The sequence below is a fragment of the Ochotona princeps genome, chromosome 17 (assembly GCF_030435755.1).
Source record: "Ochotona princeps isolate mOchPri1 chromosome 17, mOchPri1.hap1, whole genome shotgun sequence".
Lineage (NCBI taxonomy): Eukaryota > Metazoa > Chordata > Mammalia > Lagomorpha > Ochotonidae > Ochotona > Ochotona princeps.
Window position 1 is genome coordinate 17,535,967 of NC_080848.1, and position 25,276 is coordinate 17,561,242.

General features: G+C 55.0%; 1 protein-coding gene across 1 annotated transcript; it reads right to left on the reverse strand.

Annotated features, from left to right (window-relative positions):
- Window positions 1-13,010: 13,010 nt before the first annotated feature.
- IGFBP4 (insulin like growth factor binding protein 4) lies at window positions 13,011-25,062 on the reverse strand. The gene is made up of 4 exons (XM_004591175.4): window positions 24,425-25,062; window positions 17,528-17,685; window positions 16,775-16,909; window positions 13,011-14,216 (listed from the first exon to the last, which is right to left on the reverse strand). The coding sequence occupies exons 1-4, from the start codon at window positions 24,771-24,773 to the stop codon at window positions 14,082-14,084; spliced, it is 777 nt and encodes a 258-aa protein (XP_004591232.1). The 5' UTR covers window positions 24,774-25,062; the 3' UTR covers window positions 13,011-14,081.
- Between the last annotated feature and the right edge of the window lie 214 nt (window positions 25,063-25,276).

Genomic DNA, 25,276 nt, shown 5'->3' on the forward strand with positions numbered 1-25,276 from the left:
TAGCCACTTCCTGAGCCACATCCCCTGCTCCTCTGCGGCCCCCCACAAGTCTGCTTTCATTTTCCATGACCCCTTTGCTGCCACTAGGCCAGAGAAATGTAAGTGGGGCGGGGGTCGGGGGGACCTGGGCGCCCAGGCTAGTGGTAGAGCATGAGGAGCTTCCCTGGTGGGTCCCTAGCTTTCCCCAGCCTGCCTGAGAGCCGAGGAGAGGCCAGAAACATGAGCAACCCAAGGGAGTCTGCGAGAAGTCCTGAATCCCAGCTCAGCATACAGCGAGCCAGACAATGGCCCCTTCATCCCACCCTGGGCCTGATGGGGTGGGGGAAGGGGGTGTGTGCCCAGCTTCTAGCAGCTGGTGGGCTGCCCTGTCCCCTCCAGTCCCAGGGTATGCCCCTTCCAACCTGCTCTAGAGTCCAGGGCGATAAGAGGTCCCAGCCTAGTCACCAAGGCAGGAGGCAGGGATGTGCCCTTTCCCACAGAGCTTAAGAAGGGGCCCAAGACGGCTTGTGAGGGGGACTTCCGAAGGCCTTGACCTGTCTGGGGTAGCCCTGCCTTCTCTTTTCCCACTGCCCACCAACACTCCATGCCAAAACTTTCCAGCATAGCAAATGGCTCAAGATGGCCATCTCAGCTGCCCCCACCCCACTACCTCCTGTCCCCAAGAAGGCTGGCAGAAAACTCAGAGCGGATAGCCCAACAGAGGCCAAAGGGCTGGAGGGCAAGGGAGGGAGGGGAGGACAGTCACTGAGGCCAGGAGAGGAAGGGTCTTTGCACCCATACACGGTTACCTGAGGAGTTTTCCCTCCAGAAGGTTCTAAGTCTTGATGCTAGGTCCCTCCCAGCTCCTCCCCAGTGCCTCTTCTCCCATGCTTCCTACCCTCCCCAACCCTTTCCATACACACAGACACCTGCATCTGCCTGCCACAGCCCCCATGCTTGCTCTCCTTATTTATTCTCTCTCTCTCTCTCTCTCTCTCTCTCTCTCTCTCTATATATATATATATATATATATATATATATATATATATACACACTATTTTTTCTTAGAAAGGTAGATCAGATTTACAAAGAAGGAGAAACAGAGATAAAGATCTTCCATTCACTGGTTCACTGTCCAAATGGCCACCAACAGCCAGAGCTGAACCAATCTGAAGCCAGGAACCAGGAGTTTCTTCCAGGTCTCCCACATGGGTTCAGGGTCCCAAGGCTTTGAGCCGTCCTCCACTGCTATCCCAGGCTACAAACATGGAGCTGGATGGAAAGTGGAACAACTGGGACACGAAACCCGTATGGGATCCTAGTGCTTGCAAGGTAAGGATTAAGCCAATTGAGTCATTGGGCCAGGACCCATCATGCCTTTTCTATCCACTCAAGCCCATCCTCTCCTCTCACAGGAAAATCTTCCTTCCCTCCTCCTGCTCTTTTATTATTATTATTATCATTATTATTACTATTGATTTGGTAGATGGTTTGTTAGTTCATTTCCCAAATGCACAAAGTGGCTGGGACTGGCCTGAGCCAGATGCTGAGGGTCAGAAATCTAATCTAGGTCTCCCACTGGGCTGGCAGGAGCCCTGCTCCTTGGGCCACCCCATGACCTCCTTGGATGCCCATCACCAGGGGTCAAGACCTGGGAGCAGGCACTCCACTATGACATGTGGGTACTTTACCCCTGCGCCCAATGCCCACATAACTCATCCCTTTTCCCCACTTAATTCCTTTAGCCTTTTGTTCTCAGGGGGCTGAACTCGCAGCCAAGCTCAGGGTAGGGAGGAAGGCAGCAACACTGCTTTGCCACCCTTTGGCAAACCTGGGATTCCCACTCCAGCCTCTAAACGCCAACTCTATTACAAGGCAACCTCCCTAGAAGCAGACACCCCCGCAGACCCCTCCAACTGACTCACCACCCACTACACACACAGACAACACACACACACTCCCTCACTCATGCCCCATGGGGGGCCAAGGCTGTACACCTCTGCCACTTCACCTTTGGCCTCTTGCATGTGCAATAGTCTGGGGGCCCAGAGCCAGGGTAGGGGGGTGGTTTCTGCTGCCCCAAGACAGGCGCTGGATTCACGCAACTGATGTTTCCCGGCTTCATGCTTTGCTCGTGGGAGCAAGAAAACAGATCGATCTGACAATGTTGTGACAAGGGGTTTGCTATGCCATGCCAGGCCAAGAGGAAGAAAAGAAATTGGGAAAGACAAACTTTGCCCACGTGGAAGAGGTGAGAGTGATGTAACCGAGGAAGTGACCTTGGTGTTGGCTCTTTCAGCATCAAGAGATGCTGGGCAGGCAAAAGCAGGTGAATCTGGTTTCTACCAGGGGGAGGTTAAGGACAGAGGCACATTGTGCATGTTTGATTCCATTTTACAGTTTGGAAAACTGAGGTTTGGAGGATTAACTTGCCCTCACTCACTACAGTTCAAATCCACATCCATCAGACTGTCCCGGGATCTGCAGACTAGCAGATGGGTGAATTTATGTGAGAAACACACAGACAGGAAGGACTGTACCACATTCAGCAGGGCTGAAAGTGCGTGGTAGCCAGGCCAGCAGGTGACAGAGGAAGCCAAGGAGAGAAACAAGCTGATTATGAGGCTGGTGGGGAGGGAGGAGTGGGGCACGCAGCCTCATGAGTAAGACACATCCCACACCAGGATAGCTGGGTTCAGACCAGGCTCTGGCCCATGACTCGAGCTTCCCGCTAACGTGGATCCCGGGAGCTAGTGCTGACGGTTCAGGTAACTGGGTTTCAACCATCCAGAGTGATACTCCCAGTGTCAACTTCAGTGGTCATTGAGGGAATTTGGAGAGTGAACCAGCAAAGGAAAGCACACACTCTATCCCCTCAACCCATAAATAATTAAATAAATGAATGTTACTAAAAGAGCATGAGGTGCCAAGTTTGCTAGGGAGTAAATCATTGCTGAGTGAATCAATGATGGAATGAAGGACCACCATGCACAGCTGTGCAAGCTGCACATTGCACAATCACGCATGGCACTCTGCTTGGGCATCACCCCGCAGGTGACATCGGAGCAAATGACCAGATCTGTGCTGTAGAAATCCGGATGTGGGGGCAGAACCTGGAACAGGAACCCAGGGTTGGGGTCAGAGGGAAGAGGAGGGAGGGAGGGAGGGTGAGGACTTGGAGTTCAGGCCAGGGAAGGGGTGAGAGCCTGGGAAGAGGGCTGGGCAGGGACCTAGGGCCCTGTTTTTCCAGTCTTCTCAGCACCCTAAAGCGAGTGGATTAAGCAATGTTAGCACAGATCTCTCACCACTGGCAATCTGACGTCAGGTTGGATTCTGGTGAGTTCTCTTCTCCTGACTTGCAGACATCTCTGTCCTCACTGCCTGCTGACCTGGCCAAAGAGAGAGAGAACCTTCCAGCCAGGTTAGGCCCCGACCCCTATGATCTCACTTAGTCTTAATTCCCCCCATAAGGCTCTGTTTTCCAACAGGGCGGAGGAGAGGGGGGAGAGTGGGCGGGAAGTCTTCAACACAGGAATTTGGACCCCCCTCAATACCCCCCACCTCTCGGACTCTGCATTCCCAGAGGCATTTCCTGGAAGGCAACTTAGCCACGCCACACCCCCCAGCTGAGTCCAGCCAAGGGAGTGGAGAGGGGGCTGTGGGTGGAACTTGACCCCTAGCAGCTTGGAGAGAAGTGACACAAAAGAAGGGAAGGAACCCAAGAATGAGAGGAGGAGGAGGAAGAACAGGCACCTGCTCATTCATGTGTTCAGCTCAGCAACTGTGCGCGAAGCTGCCTTGTGCACTCACTTCCTGGGACAGAACTTAGGCAGTCAGTGGTGGAGAGAGGAGGCGGGGGCTGGGCCCACACATGTCCCAGTAAGTGATGTTCTGTCTGCCACAGCATTCAGATCTGACACCCGGTGAGCACGAATGTGACACGTATCCTGAGTTCACCCCACTGCCACCTACACACACACACAGAGCAGCGACCTGCACACTCAGAGGTGCTGTCACATCTTAGAAGCTTTGGCATGTGTTCTCATCCCAGCTTGACAGCAGTGCTGTGTAAGTCTTCATTTGATGGCGAGAGAACCATGATTAGGACATCAGTGAATTTGGTCCCAGCGTTTCGGTACAGCCAGTTGAGCTGCCACCTACCAGAATCCTCCATCAGAGTGCCAATTCAAGGCCTGGCTTACCCGCTTCCCACCCAGCTCCCCACTAATGTCATTGGGAAAGCAGCAGAAGATGGCCTAACTCACTAGCCCCGCCTCCATCCATGTGTAAGACCTGGATGGAGCTATTGCCTCCTGGGGTGCATATTAGCAAGAAGCTGGAGTCAGAAGCAGACTTGCCAGGAGCCAGACATGGGTGGGAGTCTGTGGGAGGAGTGCACCCCAAGTGGCAGCTTAGATTTTATGCCACAATGTCTGTCCCACTCCTCTGCTTTTCTGCCAGGAGGCTGGCACATCCCCCGGGTCCATCCCCACTCAGAATCTCCTAGCAAGACTAAGAACCCAAAACAAACACTCTGAGCTAATGTCCCTTCCCCTGCAGTGCCCATGACTCCCTAAACCTCCTTCCTCCATGTCCCCTACTGGAACAAAAAACCTTCTTGGGAAAGACAGGCACCCAAGGGAATCCTCCAGGAACTTGTGGATAGATGGGATGGAGAGAAGGAAAAGCAGAAAAACAGAGGAAGAAAGCAGAAATAAAAGCCAGGAAAAAGGAAGGAGAAGCAGACTGGGAGGTGAGGATCCAAGCAGAGGGGATCCCAAAGATCGTACAGGGCTGGAGAGGAGACGGAGTGGAGGCAAATCGACGGAAACTCCCTCTTCCAAGGAGCAAAAATGGGGCACGAGGTACCCAGAGGCAGAGCCTTGGCAGAGTGCTCCAGAGGCAGAAGTGCAGTTAGCTGCTGCGCACCTGGAGGAGCCCTTGTGAGCCTGGCACTGTGGTAGGCCTTGGAAGTCAGGCTAGTACTTAAGCTGAACAAGTGTTGTGTAGCCCAAGTTCATGTACAACTTTTCATTCACTTATTGTGTGAAGGGTTGGTTTTTGATCCACTAGCTCTAGTGAAGAACAAAACAGAAGTGGCTCCTGACCATGAGCTGGCAAAAGACAGGGCCACCGACACATTAGCTTTGTGGCTAAATCCTTGCCTTGCATGTGCTGGGATCCTATATGGGCACCAGTTCGTGTCCCAGTTACTCCACTTCCCTTCCAGCTCCTGCTCTTGGCTTGAGAAAGCAGTAGAGAATGGCCCAACCTTGGGTCCTTGCACCCAGGTAGGAGACCTGGAAGAAGCTCCTGGCTCCTGGCTTCAGATCGGCTCAACTCTGACTGTTGTAGCAGCCACCTGGAGAACGAACCAGCAGATGGTCTTTCTGTCTGTCTCCACTTTCTGTAAATCTGGCTTTTCCACCTTTTAAAAAAGTGAGGACAAAGATGCCAATGGCCAGCACGGGGAGGCTTGACTGAGCATACTTGGGATGGGAAAATCCATGGAGTGCTCTGAAATGGATACTTGCAAGAGATAACCTGATTAGGGACACCGGGGAGGGCTTCTCCCAGGGAGGTGATGATGGCCAAGATGACAACTGGAGGAAAATCGGTTGTCAAGGGTGTGGGGTTGGAAGAAAGTCATTAGGAGGAACACTGAAGGCAGAGAGAACAGCAGGTGCCAAGGCCCCGTGGCAGGTGGGAGTACCGTGCAGCCACTGCAGCTGGCAGTTCCAGACAGCAAACAGCTGGTGGGGCAGGCAGAGAGGCTCCTGGGCTGAGCAAGACCTCAGTCCATGCTTAGGATCTCGGTCTCAACTCTCAGAACTGCCGGGAAGTCAGTGAGGATATAGGCTGGCAGGACCTGCTTAGCTGGTGGTGTAGGAGGAAAGCTGAGAGTGGCGGTAAGGGTGCCTCACAGCACACCAGGGGAGCGATGGTGGAGGCTGAGGGATGGAGGCCAGGGCTGGGGTATAGACAGGGCTCCTGCGGACAGGCCTGGGAGGTGTCATAAGAGTAAGCAGTGAGCCATGGGGGCAGCTAGAAAGCTCCCAGGGCTGTCCTGCAGGAAGGATAATGGGACTGTCCCTGAAAAGCAGATGGCCAGAGGCCAGTGTTGTGGCACAACAGGGAAAGCCACTAACTGTGATGCCAGCATCCCATATGGGTTCCAGTTCGAGTTCTGGCCGCTGCTTCTTCCCATCCAGCACCCTGCTGATGTGCCTGGGAAAACAGTAGAGGATAGCCCAAGTGTTTGGGTCCCTGCACACACAAAGGAGACCCAGAAGAAACTCCTGGCTCCTGCCTTTGGCCTGGCCCACCTTTGGTCATGGTGATCTTTTAAGGAGTGAATCAGTGAATGGAAGATGTCTCTCTCTTCTCTATGTAATAATGCATGCCCTTTCAGAATAAAGAAGTAAACCTTTAATTCTTTTCTTTTTAAAGATTTATTTATTTTTATTACAATGGCAGATATACAGAGAGGAGGAGAGACAGAGAGGAAGATCTTCCATCCAATGATTCACTCCCCAAGTGACCGCAACGGCCGGTGCTGCGCTGATTTGAAGCCAGGAGCCAAGAACCTCTTCCAGGTCTCCCACGCGGGTGCAGGGTCCCAAGGCTTCGGGCCGTCCTCGACTGTCTTCCCAGGCCACAAGCAGGGAGCTTAATGGGAAGTGGAGCTGCCAGGATTAGAACCGGCGCCCATATGGAATCCCGGGGCTTTCAAGGCGAGGACTTTAGCCGCTAGGCCACACCGCCAGGCCCAAACCTTTAATTCTGACTTTTAAATTAAGCACATACATACATAAAATAATAAATAAATAAATAAATAAATCTTAAAAAAAAAGAAAGAAAGGAAGAGAGTAGCCAGAAAGACTCAGCTGGAAGTAAAGAAAACCACCTGTACTCCTGACTCCTGACCCTCCCAGCACCAGCCAGGCAGGCTCCCTAAGATACCCTTATAAGGGCCGGGGCAACCAAGTGCTCTCCCACATTGCCACGCTGGAATCCAACGTGGTCAGGGAGAAGAGAACACTGACTGGGAAACCCCACACACTTGCCATCCTTGAAGGGGAAGCCAGAGCCTGAACCCTCAGATGAGCTGCTTAGGTGCAGGTGGCAGACAGGGTGAGGCCCCTAGCACTGCCATCGCTCTACTTTCAATAACTGGAAAGCCTTGGCTATAGGACAGGACCCACTTGTATCCCGCAGAGGGTCAAGGCCTCTAAGCCAATTGGGTAGTCATGGTGGGGGATGGAGGGAGGATACAGAAAGACCAAGTTGGAAGATGAACTTTCAGAGTGGGGCAGGTGTGGGCATCCAAAGAGAGCAGCCAGTTCAAGAGCCCCGTGGCTGTCTGCTGAAGAACAGTTGCGTGAGACCCTTAAGGGCAAAGTTGGACGCAGGCCAGGAGGCCCCTGGCACAAGTTAAGCACCGGTATGGAAAAAGTTCTTTCCTCTGCCCCTGAACCCTGGAGTTCACAGCCAGCCCGGCTGCCTAGGACCAGGGCTGTGGCCCCCAGCGTGGCGCTCACACACTGGTTGTCCCACACAGGATCACAACTCTTCCATACAGGAAAATGCATGCCCTCCCCCCACCACCACTGCCCCGCTTCCTCCCAAAAAACAGCACTGACTTAGCCTCACTTTCCTATTGGGGTACCAGAGCTCCCTGCACTGCAAGGTGTTGGGGAGCAAATGCTTACTCCCAGTCTAGAGCCATGACCACATTCCTTGTCCACCCCTACCCTACATCACCCCCCACACACATACACCAGCTTCCGGGAGAACTGGTAGAGACACAGCCTCCTCTCCACCCCGCTCCACACCCCCCGCCCCCCGTCATCCCACCCTCGCCTTCCCCTTTCCTAACTCCCACCCTGGCTCCTGGCTTTGCAAGGACCAGAGCTAGGCCAGTGTGAAGCCAGGAACCAGGAGTTTCTTCTGGGCCTTCCACATGAGTCCAGGGGTCCAAGCCCTTGAGTCACCCTCCTTTGCTTTCCCAAGTGCATCAGCAGGGATTTGGATGGGAAGCAGAACAGCCAGGACTGGAACTGTGCCCGTAAAGAACATCAGTGTCCCGGCTGCTCTACCAGCTATGCCACACTGCCAGCTCCTATTTTTGTTTTTAGTCACAGGCTCTCCTTTTGTCCTGAATAAAGGGTGGGGGTGGCCTGGAGAGGGCCCTGCAGGCCTTGCCTGTCACCAGGGGGGGCAGTCACAGATCCCAGCAGCCCAGTCTGCTTCTTGTGTCCTGAGCTGACCCTTGTACACCAGCCGAGCAGGCCAGGGTCACCAAGTAGTCACATGTCACTTTGAATAAGAAGCCCTGAACTATAGCTGAGAAGTGAAATGGGCAAACAGCTCAGCCAAACACAGCTGCACCCGTTTTTGCTTTTGCTTTTTCTTTCTCGGGTGGTGTGGGCGGGCAGCGGTGGAACCTTTACTGTCTCACTCACCTTCCCGGAAGCTGGGAAGGTCATTTATCTCCTGAGCTGTCTGGTCTGATTTTCCCCTGCGTGAGCACAGGAGTTGGCTGCTCCAGTCCTGCTGCTTCTGGCTCAGCTCAGAGAGCAGCAGCAGGAAGGGAGGGAGAGAGCCCCAAGGCTCCCGCCTGGCAGCACCCAGCCCCACTCCAGCCCCAGCAAGCTGGGAAAGCTTTTGCTGGACTCCAAGCTCAATTGTTATTCTCATTCTCTCGCAGCTGTCTGGGCCTGGCCCACCACACGTGCCCCTGTGTGACTGCTGCCTCTGTCCCAAGGCTTCTGGGCAAGCTGGTGGAGATGGCAGCTGCGAAGCATTTGTGCGGGCCTCCAGGCTGGCAGGGGAGCCATCTGCAGCTGGCTGGCTGCCAGACCTGACTTGACAGGAACCCAGGGCCCGGGCCCCACCCCAGCCCCAGCTCCAGCCCCCCAGGGTCCGTCCCACAAGGTCAAGGAGCCAAGGATATGGGGAATGACCTTGTGGCCCCCCCTCTAGGAGAGCAGTGCAACCTGGTACTGAGATGGGGAGCAGGACAGAGAGCCACTCCCTGCTATCCCTGGGGACTGCCCACCTAAGCTCAGTGGGAACTTGTGCTCAGCTGGCCGCCTCCTGTCCCTACCCTCCATGAGCTGGAGGACTGCACAAGTTTCCAGCCTCAAACCTGGGGAGTAGGGGAGAAGGGAAGGAGGGCTTTCCCTTCCAGGCCCCTGCAAGGAAAGACACCTTCCCCCGCCCTCCCCAGTCCTTCCTCTCACCCCTCCTGGGAGAGTTCACTAAACCAGTAGAATGCTCAGACAGGCCTCTGGCCTCCGTAGTCCCCATCTGGTTCTAATCAGATCCCAGAGAATGCGGGGGTGGGGGGAAGAGGCGGGCACAGTAAGCCCTTTGACCTCCTCATGCCGTCCCCAGGGTAGCCCCTGCCCAGAGCAATTCTCCCACTCCCATTTGTTTCCTTTTACCTCCCAGATGGGCCTCACACACACTGGACCACAGGGAAGCGAGGCAGGGTCAGGCCTTAGAGACAAGGGCCTCCCTCTCTACCCAGACCTCTCCCCATATTAGACCTTCAAATCACAGAGGAAAGAGAGCTAGAAGGAGGAAGAAGGACTGCAAAGAGAGACCCCGAAGGCTCTAGAAACCATCGGATCTCAGTTGAGTCTTATCCTGAGTTTTATCTTCTTCCCAAGCAGTGAAGCAGGACTTGGAGAAGGAAACTGAACAAAGCTTGTGGAAGTTTTCCTAAGCCCTGCTGGTGCACTAAGCCACTGGTCTTGACATCACCTCTGGGGAGGAATGACACCACTGTTTGACAGATGGGAAAAGCAAGACTTCTAAAGAACCAGGTTATCTAACTCCAGATTCTGGGCAGCAGGCTGTCCTCCAGGGAGGGAATGGCCCAGGCCCAGCATCATTGGCTTCCCTGCTGGCTCCCAGCAGGGGGGACCCAGTTCTGCCCTCCCCTTCCAGAATCTCCTAGACTGTGGCTCCCCAACCTTCCGCTGCCCATCTCCAGGCCCAGAGTCAAGCACACAAACCTGAATAAAACAGCCTCTCTGGTCATAGGGTTCTAATCCCAGCTCTGGATTACCTCGGCGTTTGGGCCTTGACGTCCCCCCTCCATAAAACGGGCAGAGTTGTCTACAACGGGATTGGACCGGTGATTGGACGATTCCCCAGTCCCCCTATCCTACCATCCTGAGAAAACCCAGACACTTCCCATTGGCTTGGGTGGTCTCCAGGAAGAGGGCTCTGACCTGGGTTTCAGAATTTAGAACAGCAAGGGGGCCAAGAAGGAAGGGACCCAGCCAGGCATGGAGGCCACCAAGCTGCATCTTTGCTCTGGGGACTGCACGCCGCCTCCACTGAAAGCAATTTGTCATGCTCTGAATTAAGTGATTCCAACAAGGGTTTAATTTCAGTTTCATGGCTCTGTTTTTACGTGTAATTAAATACCACTGCATGGCGAAAATATGCTGTTTGCACTTTAGAGTCTGTGTTAAGAGCCTGGGAAGCCATCTCGCAGAGCTTCTGCTGGCAGGCTATCCCAGCCCCTCCCTCAGTTGGGCCCGGAGTGGGGGCAGGGGAGGTTGTGGGGAGGACTGGACAGGATGCCAGGTGGAGGGGAAGGGGGCTGCGGGAGGGGAAGGAAGGGGAGGTCCTGTTGGAGCCTGCTTGCTCAGGAGAACATGTTTCTAATTATCTAAAGCACAGCACCCGCTCCTCATCTACTCCCTGACCCCAACTTTCCTCAACCCTGGGGCCTCAGGCACAGAGACAACAGGTCCCTCTGACAGTGAAGCTCCCATTAGCCCCTGAATGGCAGGAGCTGTTTCTGCCCGGTTCAGTGGTGAACTCACAAGGCTGGCTCCATCCGTCTCCCATTTACTTAATATCCACTCCCCCCATCACCACCAAATATGCTCCCTCCCCTCCCCTGCGACCACCCAACGTGCCAGCAGCTAGCAGCTCCCTCCACTCCCAGCAGCTCCACTCTCTCCAGGTCAGAGGTTACCTTGCCTTGGGGCCTGGAATGTAGGGGGATTTCCTTCTGGCTGAGCATGTTTTGGGGTCTTTTGCCATACAGCCATACAGGCACACCTCACAGGAGGGGATCCTGCAACATGCCTCCTCATCTTTGTGAGAGCTGCAGATGAGCTCTGAGGGACAGAGCAGGGAACAATAGGCCTTTTCCTGTCTGTGCAGGAGTTGGTGACCAGAACCTGAGCGCCTAGCAGTGTTTGGGGGTAGGGTGGGGGGGGAAGAAGACCCGGAGCCTCACCATCTCTCAAGAGACCCCTCCCTCTTGCCAAAATCCAATGCAGGAGTCAGTGCAAGTCTCTACTTCCCCCAGCGGACCCTCTTGCCAATGGAAAACCCAGCTCCCAGCCCCCAACCCTCAGCCACATCAGGGTTTGATTTACATTAAAAAGCTGGGAAATGGAAACCACATGCTTGGTTGTATATAGCTTGGCTCCACTGGGCAAGGGCGTGCAGGCAGCAAACCAAGGAGGTCCAGCAGAGCACGCTGACTTCAATTCCAAGTTCATCCAGGTGTGGTAGCTCCCACTGGGACAGGAGTGTGGGCCCTGCTGGAGGTACTGCTACCATGCAGCCATACACCAGGGTATTTGGAGATCGTGTGGGCAGGAAAAAAGAAACTCCCCTCCCCCCCCAACCCACCCCAGCAGCCTGACCATCCCAGCTCAGTCCGGAGCCAAACATTGGGCAGCTTCAATTCCCTTTTTAAAACTGAGGATCCAGGGCTCGGCAGCGTGTCCTGGTGGCTAAGGTCCTCGCCTTGATCCCATATGGCTGCTGGTTCTAATCCCGGCAGCTCCACTTCCTCTATGTCTCTCCTCCTCTCAGTATGTCTGACTTTGTAATAAAAATAAAATAAATCTTTAAAAAAAACAAAACAAAAACTGAGGATCCAGCTCCAGGTCAGTAAAGGCAGACGCAGTGTGCCTATGGAATCCTCCCTCCTCCCTAAAGAGTGTTCCTGTGTTCCCTGGGACCTCAGAGTTTCCCATAGGACTCACAGTAAGGACGCCTAACGAGTAAGACCCAGCAGATAAGTCTCATTTCTTTGTTCACCCAGGCTCCCACAGCTCACATTGACCCCCATGCAGGTATACATCCGATTGATAACCATCTAGTGAGGATACGTGCAACCTGCAGAGCCCAGACCCTCACTCCCATGTTATTGTCACACACGGGCACTGGACATCATGGAGGCACACACAGCTACCTCCAGACTGCTTCTGCTTTGTTAAATCTACTACCCCACTGCCGAGGGCACAAAGCCAGGGAATGGGGATGGAAAGTGATGCATTAGGGAAAGAAAGAGCTGAACTTGGCTTTGGGACTTGAAACTTAATCTTCAGCCTGCACTACCTCCCACCCTGACATGCCTTGGCCCAGGCCCCAGAAAGTGGGCTCTCTACTAGGCTGGGTGGTCAGGAGACTGAAAGGACATCCTTAGGGCAGCTTTGTTTTCTATCTCCTGCTGCTGGCAGCGGTGTGGTGCTTCTAGAAGACAAGATGGTTATAAGATGCTGGAGCACTGACATAGAGCGATGGGACTTGGGCCCCAGCCTCAAGACATGGGCAGTACAGGTACCATCGAAATTGGGGGGCCAGGGAAGTCAGTTCTCTGGGGGCACTTCTAGAACTGGGGAGGGGATGCCCACAGAAGGCAGCAGCCTCACTGCACAGGTACTTCCAATGGCCCACCCCACTTACAGGCTGACTTTAGGAAGTGTGCTGGCCCCAGATGGGGCTGTCTTGGGTCACACCCTCCCTCCAGGAGCCACTGTTGCACCCCAAGAGTCTGAGCCAGAAGACAGGGAGACAGAGACACACCACAGGAACAGGCTTCAGGGAAACAGAGGGTGGGCTGGCGCCCTCCCGCAGCACCACCCAGCACCACCACCTCCCAAAACATGCCCCCTCTCCAACCTGGCACCTCCCCAACTCCCCAACAGTAAATCAAGCAACCGAACACAACATTCTGGACATTTTTTTGGTTTTGTTTTGTTAAAAAAAAAAAAAAGTAAGGAAGAAAAAGACATGATGGCCAACTGGTAGGTTCTTGAATTTCCTTCTATCCAGTCATGCCAGAAAGAGCCCAGGGAGATGGGGTTGGGAAATGGCGTCAGAGTTGCTGAGGAAGGAGGGGATGGAGGAGCCAACGGGAGCAAGGCACCAGAAGGATGGGGTCATGCTGTGACTGCAACCCCCAGTGGGGCAGGAAGCAGGACCCCAGGCAAGCCCCTGGCCCAGCAGGTGGATCCTCTTCTCCATGAGACACATTCCATCCCAGCTTACCTTCTCTTCCCACTCTGCCCCAAGAGTTGCCCCCACCGCCCAGCCCTCTGTTCTGTAGACCTGCTTCTGATCCCTCCCCTCCCGTCTAGAAGGGTCTCAGCTGCTAGGCAACCAAGTCAAAGGATGGCTGGGCCCCAAAGTGGCTTGTCCTTGCAGGTCCTTCCCCCAAGTGACCTGGGAGAAGAAAGGAAGGGAAGCCTTAGCCTTGGGAGTGGGTTCAAGTCACACAATCTTCAGGTCATCTTTACCCCACACCTTCCCTGTGTCCAGCGCCCTGCCTGGACTGCAGGAGCAACAACGGTCAAGGATAATGGTCTCTTCTCCTCCAACTCTGGGATTGAAACTTCTCTCACAGGTTTGTGCCCACCTTAAGGAGTGACCCCATGTGCCCAAGTCAGAGGAAGTCAGAATAAGAGCTGACACATAGTATGTGGTAAATAAATGTTTTTGGATGGTTGGATGGGTGGGTGGGTGGCGGGGTGGACAGAAGAACAGAGCTAAAATCAATTTGGAAACACACCAGGGCTCCCCATTGCCATTCTCTGACCTCCAAGAGGATAATGCAGGCTCCGGCTCACCCCCTAGGCACCTCTATGCCCTTATAAAGACACATATGCGCATACGTGCGCACACACATATACATACACACACCCCCAAGAAAACTTCTGAACCACAGGCAGAGCCAGGACTCAGATCTAGACTCCACTCTGGGTCAGCTGTGTAGCCTCCAGAGCAGGGGGGGAGCAGGGGGTGACAAGTCCCCCCGACCTGCTGGCTGGCAGGGCTCATTCGCGGAAGCTGTCAGCCAGTTGGTGGCAATCCAGCTCTCCCTTGGGCTCCAGTCCTCCTGGAAGTTTCACCCCTGTCTTGCGGTCCACACACCAGCACTTGCCGCGCTGCCCATCCAGGGCTGGGTGACACTGCCAAGACAAGAGCATGAAGAGTCAGCCCCTAGTAGGGAAAAGAAAGGACCCAGGCAGCCTGAGTCCATCCCAGCTCAGCCCCTAAGCCAGACAGCAGCTGTTCCACAAGCATGTCTGAGGGAAGAGGCTCTTTTTTTAGCATGGCTCCCCTGAGCTCACCGGCATCCAGGGTACTTGTCTGAGGAAGCCAAGTAGATAGAGTTTGGGGAGGTAGGACCCTGCAAAGGCCTGGCTTTGAAAGACTGTTTCAGGTCAGAGATGTTTCAGGTCATACTCCAGTTGGATTAAAAATGGACTTGGCACATAATACAATGTAATTAATGAATTTAAAAAAAAAAAAAAAAAAAAAAAAAATGGACTTGGAGTTAAGAGCAAGATCCAAACTGGGATTAGGGATAAGACCAGGGTCAGAGCTGCAATTGAGTTAGAAATTACAAGTCGGGCTCGGCGGCATGGCCTAGCGGCTAAAGTCCTCGCCTTGAAAGCCCCGGGATCCCATATGGGTGCCAGTTTTAATCCCGGCAGCTCCACTTCCCATCCAGCTCCCTGCTTGTGGCCTGGGAAGGCAGTTGAGGACGGCCCAATGCATTGGGACCCTGCACCCGCGTGGGAGACCCGGAAGAGGTTCCAGGTTCCCTGCTTCGGATCGGCGCGCATCGGCCCGTTGCGGCTCACTTGGGGAGTCAATCATCGGACGGAAGATCTTCCTCTCTGTCTCTCCTCCTCTGTGTATATCTGGCTATAATAAAATGAATAAATCTTTCAAAAAAAAAAAAAAAAAAAGAAATTACAAGTCAAACTTGAATTAGGTAAGGGTTGAGCCCGGGTCAGCAGCAGAATTGGGATATGGCGAGAAGTCAAGGTCAGAACAACTGGAGTCAAGCTGAAGCTTGGCTTAGACGGTAAGAGGGGATGAGGGCGAAAGTGGATTTCAAAGTCAGAATTAGAGCTGAAGTGAGGTGTCTCAACTTTCATTGGGGCAGGGTAGGGGAGGTAGAAATAGAAGAAAGCATACAATTATACAACACAAGAAGTGAGCCGTAATGCAAGTTATGGACTTCTAGGTACTGTAGCAGGGGCAGGTGCTGTGTTGTGGCAGATAATGCCACTGCCTGCAGCACCAGCATCCCATATGGGCACCAGTTTGATTCACAGCTGCTCCACTGCCCATCCAGCGCACTGGAAAAGCAGGAGAGGATAGCCCAAGTGCTTGGGCCCCTGTACCCACGTGGAAGACCCAGAAGAAGCTTCTGACTCCTGGTTTTGGCCTGGCCCAGCCTTGGCCATTATAACCATTTCAGGAATGACCCAGCGGATGGACAAGCTATCTTGCTTTTTTTCTCTCTCTCCCTGTAACTCAGTCTTTCCAATAAAATTTTTAAAAATATAATAATAATAATGTCATCAATTCTGACCCCCTCAATTACAACCAATAAGTCCCATAATGTAAGATATTAAGTGCAAGGGAAACTGGTCAGGAGGAAGAAGGCAGTACTTGGGAACTGTGGGCCTCCTGCAGTTTTTATACAAACCTAGAACTGCTCTAAGAAAATGCTTATTCATATTGAAAAAAATCGGAAGGGGAAGGCTTAGAGATTTGGAAAAAGGATGAAATCTGTGTTGGGATAAAAGTCAGGCACTAATTAGCAGGAGTCCTCCCTGGGCCTCCTTTCTTTTCTTTCTTTTTTTTTTTTTTTTAAGACTTATTTATTCTTATTGGAAAGGCAGATATACAGAGGAGGAGAGACAGAGAGAAAGATCTGTCATCCACTGATTCACTCCCCAAGTGACCACAACGGCTGGAGCTAAGCCAATCTGAAGCCAGGAGCTTCTTCCAGGTCTCCCATATGGGTGTAGGGTCCCAAGGTTTTGGGCCGTCCTCGACTGCTTTCCCAGGCCACAAGTATGGAGCTGTATGAGAAGCAGGGTCGTTGGGACACAAATCAGCACCCATATGGGATCCCGGTGCATGCAAGGTGAAGACTTTAGCCACTAGGCTATCATGCTGGGCTGGGCCTCCTGTCATTATACAAGGCCTCACACCCTCCTCAGGCCATGCTGGAGCGTACAGAGCCAAAGCAGCCTTTGTCCTTGCAGCCAGACCTCTGCTGCCCAGATGGATGTGTCCACAGCCTGTGGAGTCGGGGAAGGCTTGCGTCTGTGCCACGCAGACCTGGAGCAGCAGACCCAGGCCAAGGATCCTGGCACCCAACCAGATATACCTCCCTTCTGGTGGGCCAATCCCACCCAGGAATGGGAAGGGACCCCAGATTCCAAGGGCAGAAAGCAATACAGAGCGGAACGCCTCAGTGCCTTCTCTCCTGGTCCTTCCTTCCAACAGAGGCATCCCTGTGTGGGGAGGCAAGGTGCCTCTCTTTCTCTCTCTCTCTCTCTCTCTCTCTCTGACTCTGGGCCAGCCTGAACCCATTTACTCTTCTCCGGGCCTTACACGTCTTATCTCCCACATGAGTGAGGCTTTGATATAGGGCAGGGTAGCATTTAGGGAAAAGCCAAAGGGGCTAGGCCTGAGTTGCAGAAACTTCTTCCATCTGCACCTGCTTGGGGTGGAAGTTGCCGTTGCGGTCACAGTTGGGGATGGGGATGATGAAGAGGTCCTCATGGGTGCGGCTCTGCGAGGCGGCCAGTCGCTCAAGGGCCCGGTGCAGCTCACTCTGGCAGGAACCCTGTGGCTAGGGGAAAGAAAAAACAAAACCACTCAGTGGTGAAAGGCAGCAGGGACAAGCAGGACTTGGCTCACTGGGAGCTGAGGCCAAAAGAAGAATCAAAAAGAAGTCCTGGAGGCTAGGCAGGGCCCACAGAGGTGCAGCAAGGGTGTGAGTTCTAAGGGCTCAGATAGAGAGAGCAGGGCATTGAGCATCGGGTCTCAAGACAACCGACTTCTACAAAGGTGGGGTGTGAAGTGAGGGATCCCCAGAGGAGACCAGGGAGCCTGTGATGTAATCAACAACCCAAGCAGGGATCCCTCAGAGAAGCCCATCCCCAAAGGGACAGGAGCCAGCCCTGCAGCAGGGTGCACAGGGTGAATGCAGTAATTGGCACTAACCACTTAGTTAATGCAACGGTCTGGGTTGGGCAATCCACAGGGGGCTTGGGGTAGCTACCACACCAAGTAGGCAAATCACTCCAAGGAGAGACTGCCTGGATCCTCCAGATACACACTACTGTCGGTGTCCACAGAATGTCTGCTAAGTGAACTTGGCCCTGATCCAGTGTGGTGGAGATGCGTGCCCATGTACATGTGTGCATGTATGAAAGCATATGCACGTGTGTAGGTCAGAGGTCCTCACCACAGGCCGGGCTTCTTCTCGGGGCGGCCCCATGGCCTTCATCTTGCCCCCACTGCTGCTCCGGTCTCGGATTTTGGCGAAGTGCTTCTGCAGGCATCTGCGGTCATGGGCGCTGCACGGACTGAAGCTGTTATTGGGGTGATCACCCTCGTCCTTCTCTGCAGTAGGAGGCCAAAGATGGGGAGAGTCAGCACCAGAGGACAAGGCATCCTGCCAGCCCCCCTCTGCCTGCCTTCTCCTTCTCGGGGACTCTGCAGCCTGGCACTGGGGGCTGGAGGACAGCAAGAAACCAAAGCAGCACCCCCACCTCCTCCCTACTGTCCTGGGTCCCCTCAGAAAGATATTTCTCTTAAAGTCCTTGACTTGTCCCTCACCCTACCCAGCCTAGTCCTACAATGAGTCACTGGTTGCAGCTGGCCGGATGGCAGCAGATTCCCTCTGGCCCTGCAGGGAGCTCTGTGGCAGGCAGGCAGGCAGGCAGGCAGGCGGGCTCCCTCCCCAGTCGTGTCCCCCTCCAGTCTGTTCCCTCACCGGCCCCCTCTCTGTCTGCTCTCCCTTCCTGCTCTTTGTTGACTGAGTTAGCCAGGGGACCCCTAGGCGGCTGTTCTGCAGACACTCTTTCCAATTGCCAGAATCAGAGTTTCCATGAGAGATGAGAAATCTGGCCCACAGGTTCTCCCCACTGGCTGGGTGGGAGAGCAGGAACAGGAGTGAGTGTGTGTGTGTGTGTGTGTGTGTGTGTGGCTCCCTATGAGGCCCCAGGACTTAAAGAACAGACTTAGAGACTTAAAGCACCTCTGTGGTGCTTCCACCCCCACCTCAAAGTCTCTCTCATGCCTGTGGACACCTGGAGATAGCAGGATGGAGCGGGGCCTCTTGCCCCCTCCATGAGACCCCCCTGGAGGTGCTTTCTGAGAAACTCATCCCAAAGTCCCAGAATCAGAGGCCCAGGCAGCCTCAGCCAGAATCCAGGGCTGAGCTGGAAGGATGGCGGAAGACCTCTTTGTGGATTAGAGCCCGCTCTGCAAAGGCTGGGACTTGGCAGCTCACTATGGGCCTCAGTGCACAGCCCCTGCCAGCATTCCAGATGTTGGCAGCCAGACAAGAGGTTACATCTGGTTTGCGTCAAGATTTTTTTTTTTCCTGAGGAGTTAGTAGGTTTCTCCGTGCGTGGCAGCAGTCCCAGAACTGCCTCTGGGTCAAATGGCAATTTTCTGCCTAGCCAAGGCTTGGGGGCTGCTTCTCTCTCTACTCCTACATAGAGGGGTGTGGGTAGGCAAGGGGAAGTGTGTGGATAAAGGAAATCCACACAAGGAGGAATCTAGGCCCTCAAAAAGTCTTTGTCAGGGTCCCACAGCCAGGATTACTGGTAACCTTGAGTCATCAAGAGGAGGAAGAAGGTTTGGGCACAGATGGAGGGCTGCCTGAGAGGTGACAAAGGGAGCAGAGAGCTAGAACCCATCCTTATCTGCACATGCCATCCCCAGAAGGACAGTGCAGAAAGAATTCCAGCCTCACATCAATTTCCTGAGGGTCCACCAAAGCAAATGCTCCCAGAAGGGCAGGGGGCCAAAAAATAAGGGGTGGTGAACTGCAGCAGGAAGACAGTGAGAAAACGGATCCTGCACACCTCCTGTAGGAATCAGAAAGTCTGGGAGCCAGGCCTTCTTCAGGGAACCTTCCTGTCCCCAGAAGATCCAGACGGGCCCAGGACTCCCTCCCCTGGATCTCCACCTTGCGCAAAGTCATGAGGCTTGCGGATGGGGGTCACAGGGTGTCAGGGGAGTCGGCTGGAGCTGAGCAGTAGACGGAAAGAGGAAACACAAGACACAACAGAATGAGAGCCAAATCTTGGCAGAACAGAAGCAGCACGAAACCACGACCAAAGGCCCTGGGAACGGCCGGAGGCAGAGGAGATCCCCCAGGACTGATCTGTCACCGCCCTGGCCACCACTTCCAGGTTGTCCCCTCCCAGGAGGGCCAGTCTTTACTGTTCCTGAGTTTGCTTTCTTTTCACAGCCATAAAGAAAAAGCACAGCTTTGTACAGCAACTCCTGTTCCTCTTGGTGGGAAAACAACCCCCTCTGGTTAAGAAATTTCAGAGGTTTGAAGAGTTCAAAGGATAAGGAAGAGTTTTCTAAGGCAAAGGGCTGCTCAGGAGGTGGCCAGCTGTCCAACCGGGGGTGGGAAGCCTCCGGGATCTCCCTAGACACACAGAGAACCGTCTCATAACTGCCGTGCTTTCCCGAGGGCAGTGTCTCAGAGCAGAAGACGGCAAATGATTCACCCTCGGGGGATTATTAACACCCATGGGTGTTTACCATTAAAGAGGACAACCATACACACACACTGAAACCCAGAGCTGCGGATAGCACAGCATGGGGTGAGCCTGCAAGTGCAGCCAGCCTTGCCTCCTTCTTGGGGGGGGGGGCCCTCGCAGCAAAGCCCACCGAAACCTGGGTTCCGCCTAAGTTCACAATAGATTCCTCCAGAGAGGGACAATGGCTCCTTAGACCCAATCTCCTGGGGCCACAGGGCCACAGGGCCACAGAGTAAATTCCCAGCCCTGTTCACGCACAGAGAGGCGGACCCTTAAGAATCACAAACATGGGCCCGGCGGCGTGGTCTAGCGGCTAAAGTCCTCGCCTTGAAAGCCCCGGAATCCCATATGGGCGCCGGTTCTAATCCCGGCAGCTCCACTTCCCATCCAGCTCCCTGCTTGTGGCCTGGGAAAGCAGTTGAGGACGACCGAATGCATTGGGACCCTGCACCCACGTGGGAGACCTGGAAGAGGTTCCAGGTTCCCGGCATCGGACTGGCGTGCATCGGCCCGTTGCGGCTCACTTGGGGAGTCAATCATCGGATGGAAGATCTTCCTCTCTGTCTCTCCTCCTCTGTGTATATCTGGCTGTAATAAAATGAATAAATCTTTAACAAAAAAAAAATAAATAAATAAATATAAATAAATAAATAAATAAAAGAAAAGAATCACAAACATACAGTCAGGTGACTATGCTTGCAGTGTGTTCCCCAGGACACATCCACAGGGCACTCGGGCACCCTGCCCCTGCCCCTGCCCCTGCTCGGACACAGACCCAGACAGGACACCCTGACTTCACCTGCTTCTGTTGACTTTCTATTTAATCTGTAACTTTTCCCTGCCCAAGCTTGCTGAACTGGCACACTGACGACCCAGCCGGGATCTGCCCCCTAGGCACTGGGCTTGGGGAGCCCAGCTTGTGACTCTGCGTCTCTTGAAAACATTCACCTTCCCATCTCCCACACTGACTGGATACTTGCTGCTTCCTGCCTCATGTCAGAGTTCTGGCTGCCTGGTTCAGCTCACACCGCCTATCGTACTCCACTCCCATGGTATCCTCTGGAACCCGTGCCCGGGGATTCCCTCTGAGAGGCTGCAGTCAGACCTGACCCCCTGAAAGGTTTCAGCTCTGAAAAGCCTGTGGGCAAATGGGGCTCCCAAAGCAGACAAATGCTCCTCCAACTCCCCCTGGGTGCTGACACCCACATGTGACAGCCGTGGTCTCTGGCAGAGGAAAGGAAGGAGCCCAGAGCAAGGAGAGGCTGCACAGTTTGAGCACCATCAGTTGCAAAGTGTGCGGTGAGAACTGGAGGAGTTCCTCTTCCCTGTTGTGTGACGTCACCCCCCATGGCACCCCTCAACTGCAGTCCAGCAGCGAGGCTGGGAAGCAGGCAACCCAGATACCCAGACACCAAGCTCCAGCTGCCATCTGGGAGTTGACCCACCTGCCCGGCCAGCCAGAAAGACCTTTTCCTTTTCCTTGCCCCTCCTCTAACTCGCGCCTCTAGGAGGCCGAACCAAGAGCAGCCAAGGTGTGGCTCAGGCGGCGGCCCCTCACCTTTGTGTTGCTGGCCTGAGGTTGAAGGGCCAGCCCATGTGTTCAGCCACAAAGACACCAAGTCCACCCTGCCCCTGTTAGCCCCCCTCAATGTCCTCCCCACTTGGCTCCCTTGGCCTACTGGCTCCCAAGTTCCAACTCTTTCTTCATCACCATCCTCATCAATACCAGGTCGCTGAGTTTTGCTCTTTATCCCATTACAAATCAAGGGACGGGAAGGACAGACTTAACTCTGCAGTGCCTATGCCTTTAAATGGAAAGACTTCTGATAGCCAAGGAGCCAATAATTTTAGCCTTGCCAACACTAAAGAAGGAAACAAAAATGTGAAGCAGCCTGGCTCCTCTTTCTCCCTTCCCTCAAGGCACAGAATTTCTGGGAAGGCTAATTCCCATGACATGACTAGATTCCCAGTTACTGAAGTAGTGAAGACAATATTTGCTGCATTGACTAAAAATTAACCCAGCTTGCTTTTTCCCTAACCCTGGTCTGGAGGGAAGCAGGGCCCAGTGGAGGAACTACCCATCCAAGACTAATCTGCGCACTGAACATTGCCCCAGATTCCGTGAGACCCTCAGCGGGGTGAGGCAGAATTGTGGGTTTGTGACACACACAGCCCACCCCCCTCTGGGGGGGTCTCAGGAGTGTTAATCTAAACACTGGCTGGCTGGCTGCGAAAGCTGAAACGGGAGGTAGGGTTGGCCTGAGATGGAAGTTGCGGGGGAGGCTGCCCCTGGTGCAAGGCAGAGGCAGCGGGACCATGACTGGCTGGGAAGCAGCCAGGCCAAGGGGCTGCCCTCCCCCAGACACCTGCTTGCTGCAGCTCAGGCCTCTAAAAACCAGCCCAATACCCTCCACCAAACATTCCCGGGCTGGACGAGATCCAAGGAGGGACAAGGACCTATTGGCAGAGAAAGGCAAAACAGCGTAGCAAGATCAGGACTGAGCCCTGATCACCTCTCACTTAAGGCCCTGCAGAACTGCTGCACAACTCTAGGGGGTGTCCTTCCCTCAGTACACCCTGGCCCAGGCCGTGCCATGGTAGGGGAGGGGCTTCTCTGATGACCAGGAGGTGACAGGGCGTGGGATTTGCCTGCCAAGCAGGTTTCTAGTTTCCCAGATCCCCCTGGCTCCCCCTTCGCCCTCTCCAGACACCTGTATCTTCAGCCCAGGTGGAGGAGAAAGCCAGAAGGGAGAGAGGAGGGGATTCATAGATCTGGGCTCTAAAACTCAGCAGGGACCCGAAGCCATCCCACTTCCAGACTCCTCTGGAGGCCTCGGATGGCAGCCACCAACTATCTGTGCCATGCCTTCCTGATTGGCTACAATCTCAGCTCAGCCTCTCTACCCAAGGATAGGGTCTTCTTACCCAAGTGAAGGGGAAAGCCCTCTGAGGGCTCTTCTGTTCAGGTTAACAGGAAAAGGTAGCCAGCCACCTTAATCTAGTGCACTGGTAGGAGGAGGGTGGAGATTCAGAAGGCAAGTGGCCCTGTTGTACACAGGGGGATTCCAAGGGCTCAACCTTCACTCCCAGCCTCACTGGCTGACACTGGCTCACCCGCCCTAGGATCTGCAACTTCCTCCCCAGGACCCCTCCTCCCAAGGGTGCCAGGCTGGCGTTCCTCGTGGAGTGCTTTCTGCTGACCCATCTCTCCCTGCCCTGGGCAGGAAGGGCAGAGAGGCCAGAGGCCCAGACCCCCTGGGCCCACCTCCTTCCTGTTTTCCCTGCATCCTGCTCTCTGGCCAGCTAACAGACTGCAGAGGATTGAGGAAGTGGAGCGGTCTGGGACCTAGGGCAGGAAGCTCAAGGGGGCCAGAGTCCAGCATGCGGATTGCAACAATGGAAGCTTGAAGCACCAGGAGAAAGAGACCCAGACCCAGAGATACAGGGAGAGCAAAACAGGAGTCAGAGAGGGAGCGAGACACACAGACAGAGGCAGAGTGATCCCGGGAGTCACAGAAAGCAGCCAACGAGAACAGTCACAGAGAGAAAGGGCTGCAGAAAAATGCAAAGTGAGATGAGAGTGAGAGAGGCAGGGCAACAGAAACGGAAACCTGGAATAAGCCGGAGCGAGAACGAGAGAAACCGAGAGTGGGCAGACACCAAGGAACAGAGAACTTGTGAAATTAGCAGTTCAGAGATGAAGCAGGCAAGAACAAAAGAACATGAGAAAGAGGGAAAGAGACGGAGAAAGATTCCAGGGAGAAACTGGGAATGGCTCAGGGAGAAATGGAGAAAGAGTGGAAGGCTGAGGTTGGGGCCAAGAGGATCTGCTAAGTCCGTCCCGCCCTCCCTGCCTGCCTCCCTCCCCCCTCTGCCCCTACCCTACACCCGCGAGGTTTCCACAGCTCTGGGCTGGCAGCCAAGACTTCTCACATGGCACCTGCCAGGAAAAGGGAGCTTGTAGACCAGGGCAGGCAGAGGGGCCCAGGCTAGGTAGAGACCCTCATGTGTGCATAGCCCTCCAACAGCAAGGTGAGCTGGCTCATAACTTTGGGGAACAGCAGGCTGCCCCCAACCACCACCACCACCAAGGGCCCCCTCCTTTGTATTTTTCCATTCCACCACGTGATGACGTCCAGGCCCCAGCTCCTCAACCCATTCTATATCCAGAATGAGGGGCAGGCCATGGTTCTGTTACCCCACCCCCGCCCTCCCCCCACTCCATCACCATGCTCCAGTTTTTGGCCTTAGACAGCTGACTGGCCTGGACTGGGTTACTTTGTCTGCCCCTGTTGCACCGGCAGCCAGGCTTCTCCCCAAACAGCACCCGTGGGAGAGCTGAGACGCCATCCCCTTGCCAGAGGCAACAAGCTGCTGGGAGCTGGGTTGCAGTTTGCTCGGCTAAGTCTGTCCCATGCATGCCAGTTGGGCCCTGCCACGTCCCTGCCTTCTCCTCGACTCATGGAGATTTTTCCAGAGCCTTCCAGGTCAACCGGAAGGAGGGAAGAAGCTTCTGGGCGCGGGAAGGGGATGAGGAGAGTGTACGAGGGAGGTTGGGTGCAGGCAAGGACCCTTACCGGTGGGCTGCAGGCTTGCCTGGATGGCTTCGATCTCCGCCAGCTCCATGCACACGCCTTGCCCGTGCATCAGCGTGTGCAGGGGTTTCTCCGTTCCCCGGGGCGGGTAGCAGCGCAGGCCGGAGCCGCAGCGCGGGGTGTACACCCCGCAGGGCATCCCCAAGCCCAGGGCGCAAGTGGCACAACAGCCGCAGCCGGGCTCCCGCACTAGCTCCTCGCAGCCCACGGGGGGGCGGCAGCGCGCCAGCTTCTCCTCAGTGCAGGGCGGGCAGTGGATGGCTTCGTCGCCCAGGCTCGGCCGGGGCCCGGCGGCCAGCAGCAGAGCGACCACGAGGCTGAGGGACAGCATGATCGGGCGAGGACCAGGCGCGGGACGCGAGCAGGGAGCGCGGACGCGCGTGCGAGTAGCTGGGGGCACAAACAGCGGCAGCGCTGGGCGCACCTGGAGGACCCGACCCAGAGGGCGCGGGGAGAAGGGGCGGCCGGGCTGAACGACCGGGACGGAGCCGGGGAAGTTAGCAAGCGCGCCGGAGTGGAGCGAGCGTGGCCGCACGGGCGCTGCGCCGCATCCTCAGCTCGGTGGCCTAGGCAGGCGGCGTTTGGCGCGGGTTGGGGGCTGAGTGGCTGAGTGGCTGCCCGGGACCGGCTCCCCCCACGGACTTTATACCGGCCCCTGGCCACACCCCCAGCGCCTTCCCAGAGGTGGGGGAGCCCGGGCGGGAGAGGGGGATAAGGGGAGGCGGCCGTTAGGGGGAGGGGTCGCTGTCCTGAGCCGCCGCCACCACTCCAACATCTGAAAGTCCTTTCCTGCGGAAGAAAGAAGCGGCGCCGTAGGGAAGCCTTGCAGGCGCC

Bases quoted from the DNA above. Each gene is read 5' to 3' on its own strand.
- IGFBP4 (XM_004591175.4), bottom strand. From the start codon at position 24,773: ATGCTGTCCCTCAGCCTCGTGGTCGCTCTGCTGCTGGCCGCCGGGCCC. The intron at 17,686-24,424 runs GTAAGGGTCCTT...CTCCTACTGCAG, and splicing joins GGCAAGCCTGCAGCCCACCG to AGAAGGACGAGGGTGATCAC. The intron at 16,910-17,527 runs GTGAGGACCTCT...TCTTTCCCCTAG, and splicing joins GAGAAGAAGCCCGGCCTGTG to CCACAGGGTTCCTGCCAGAG.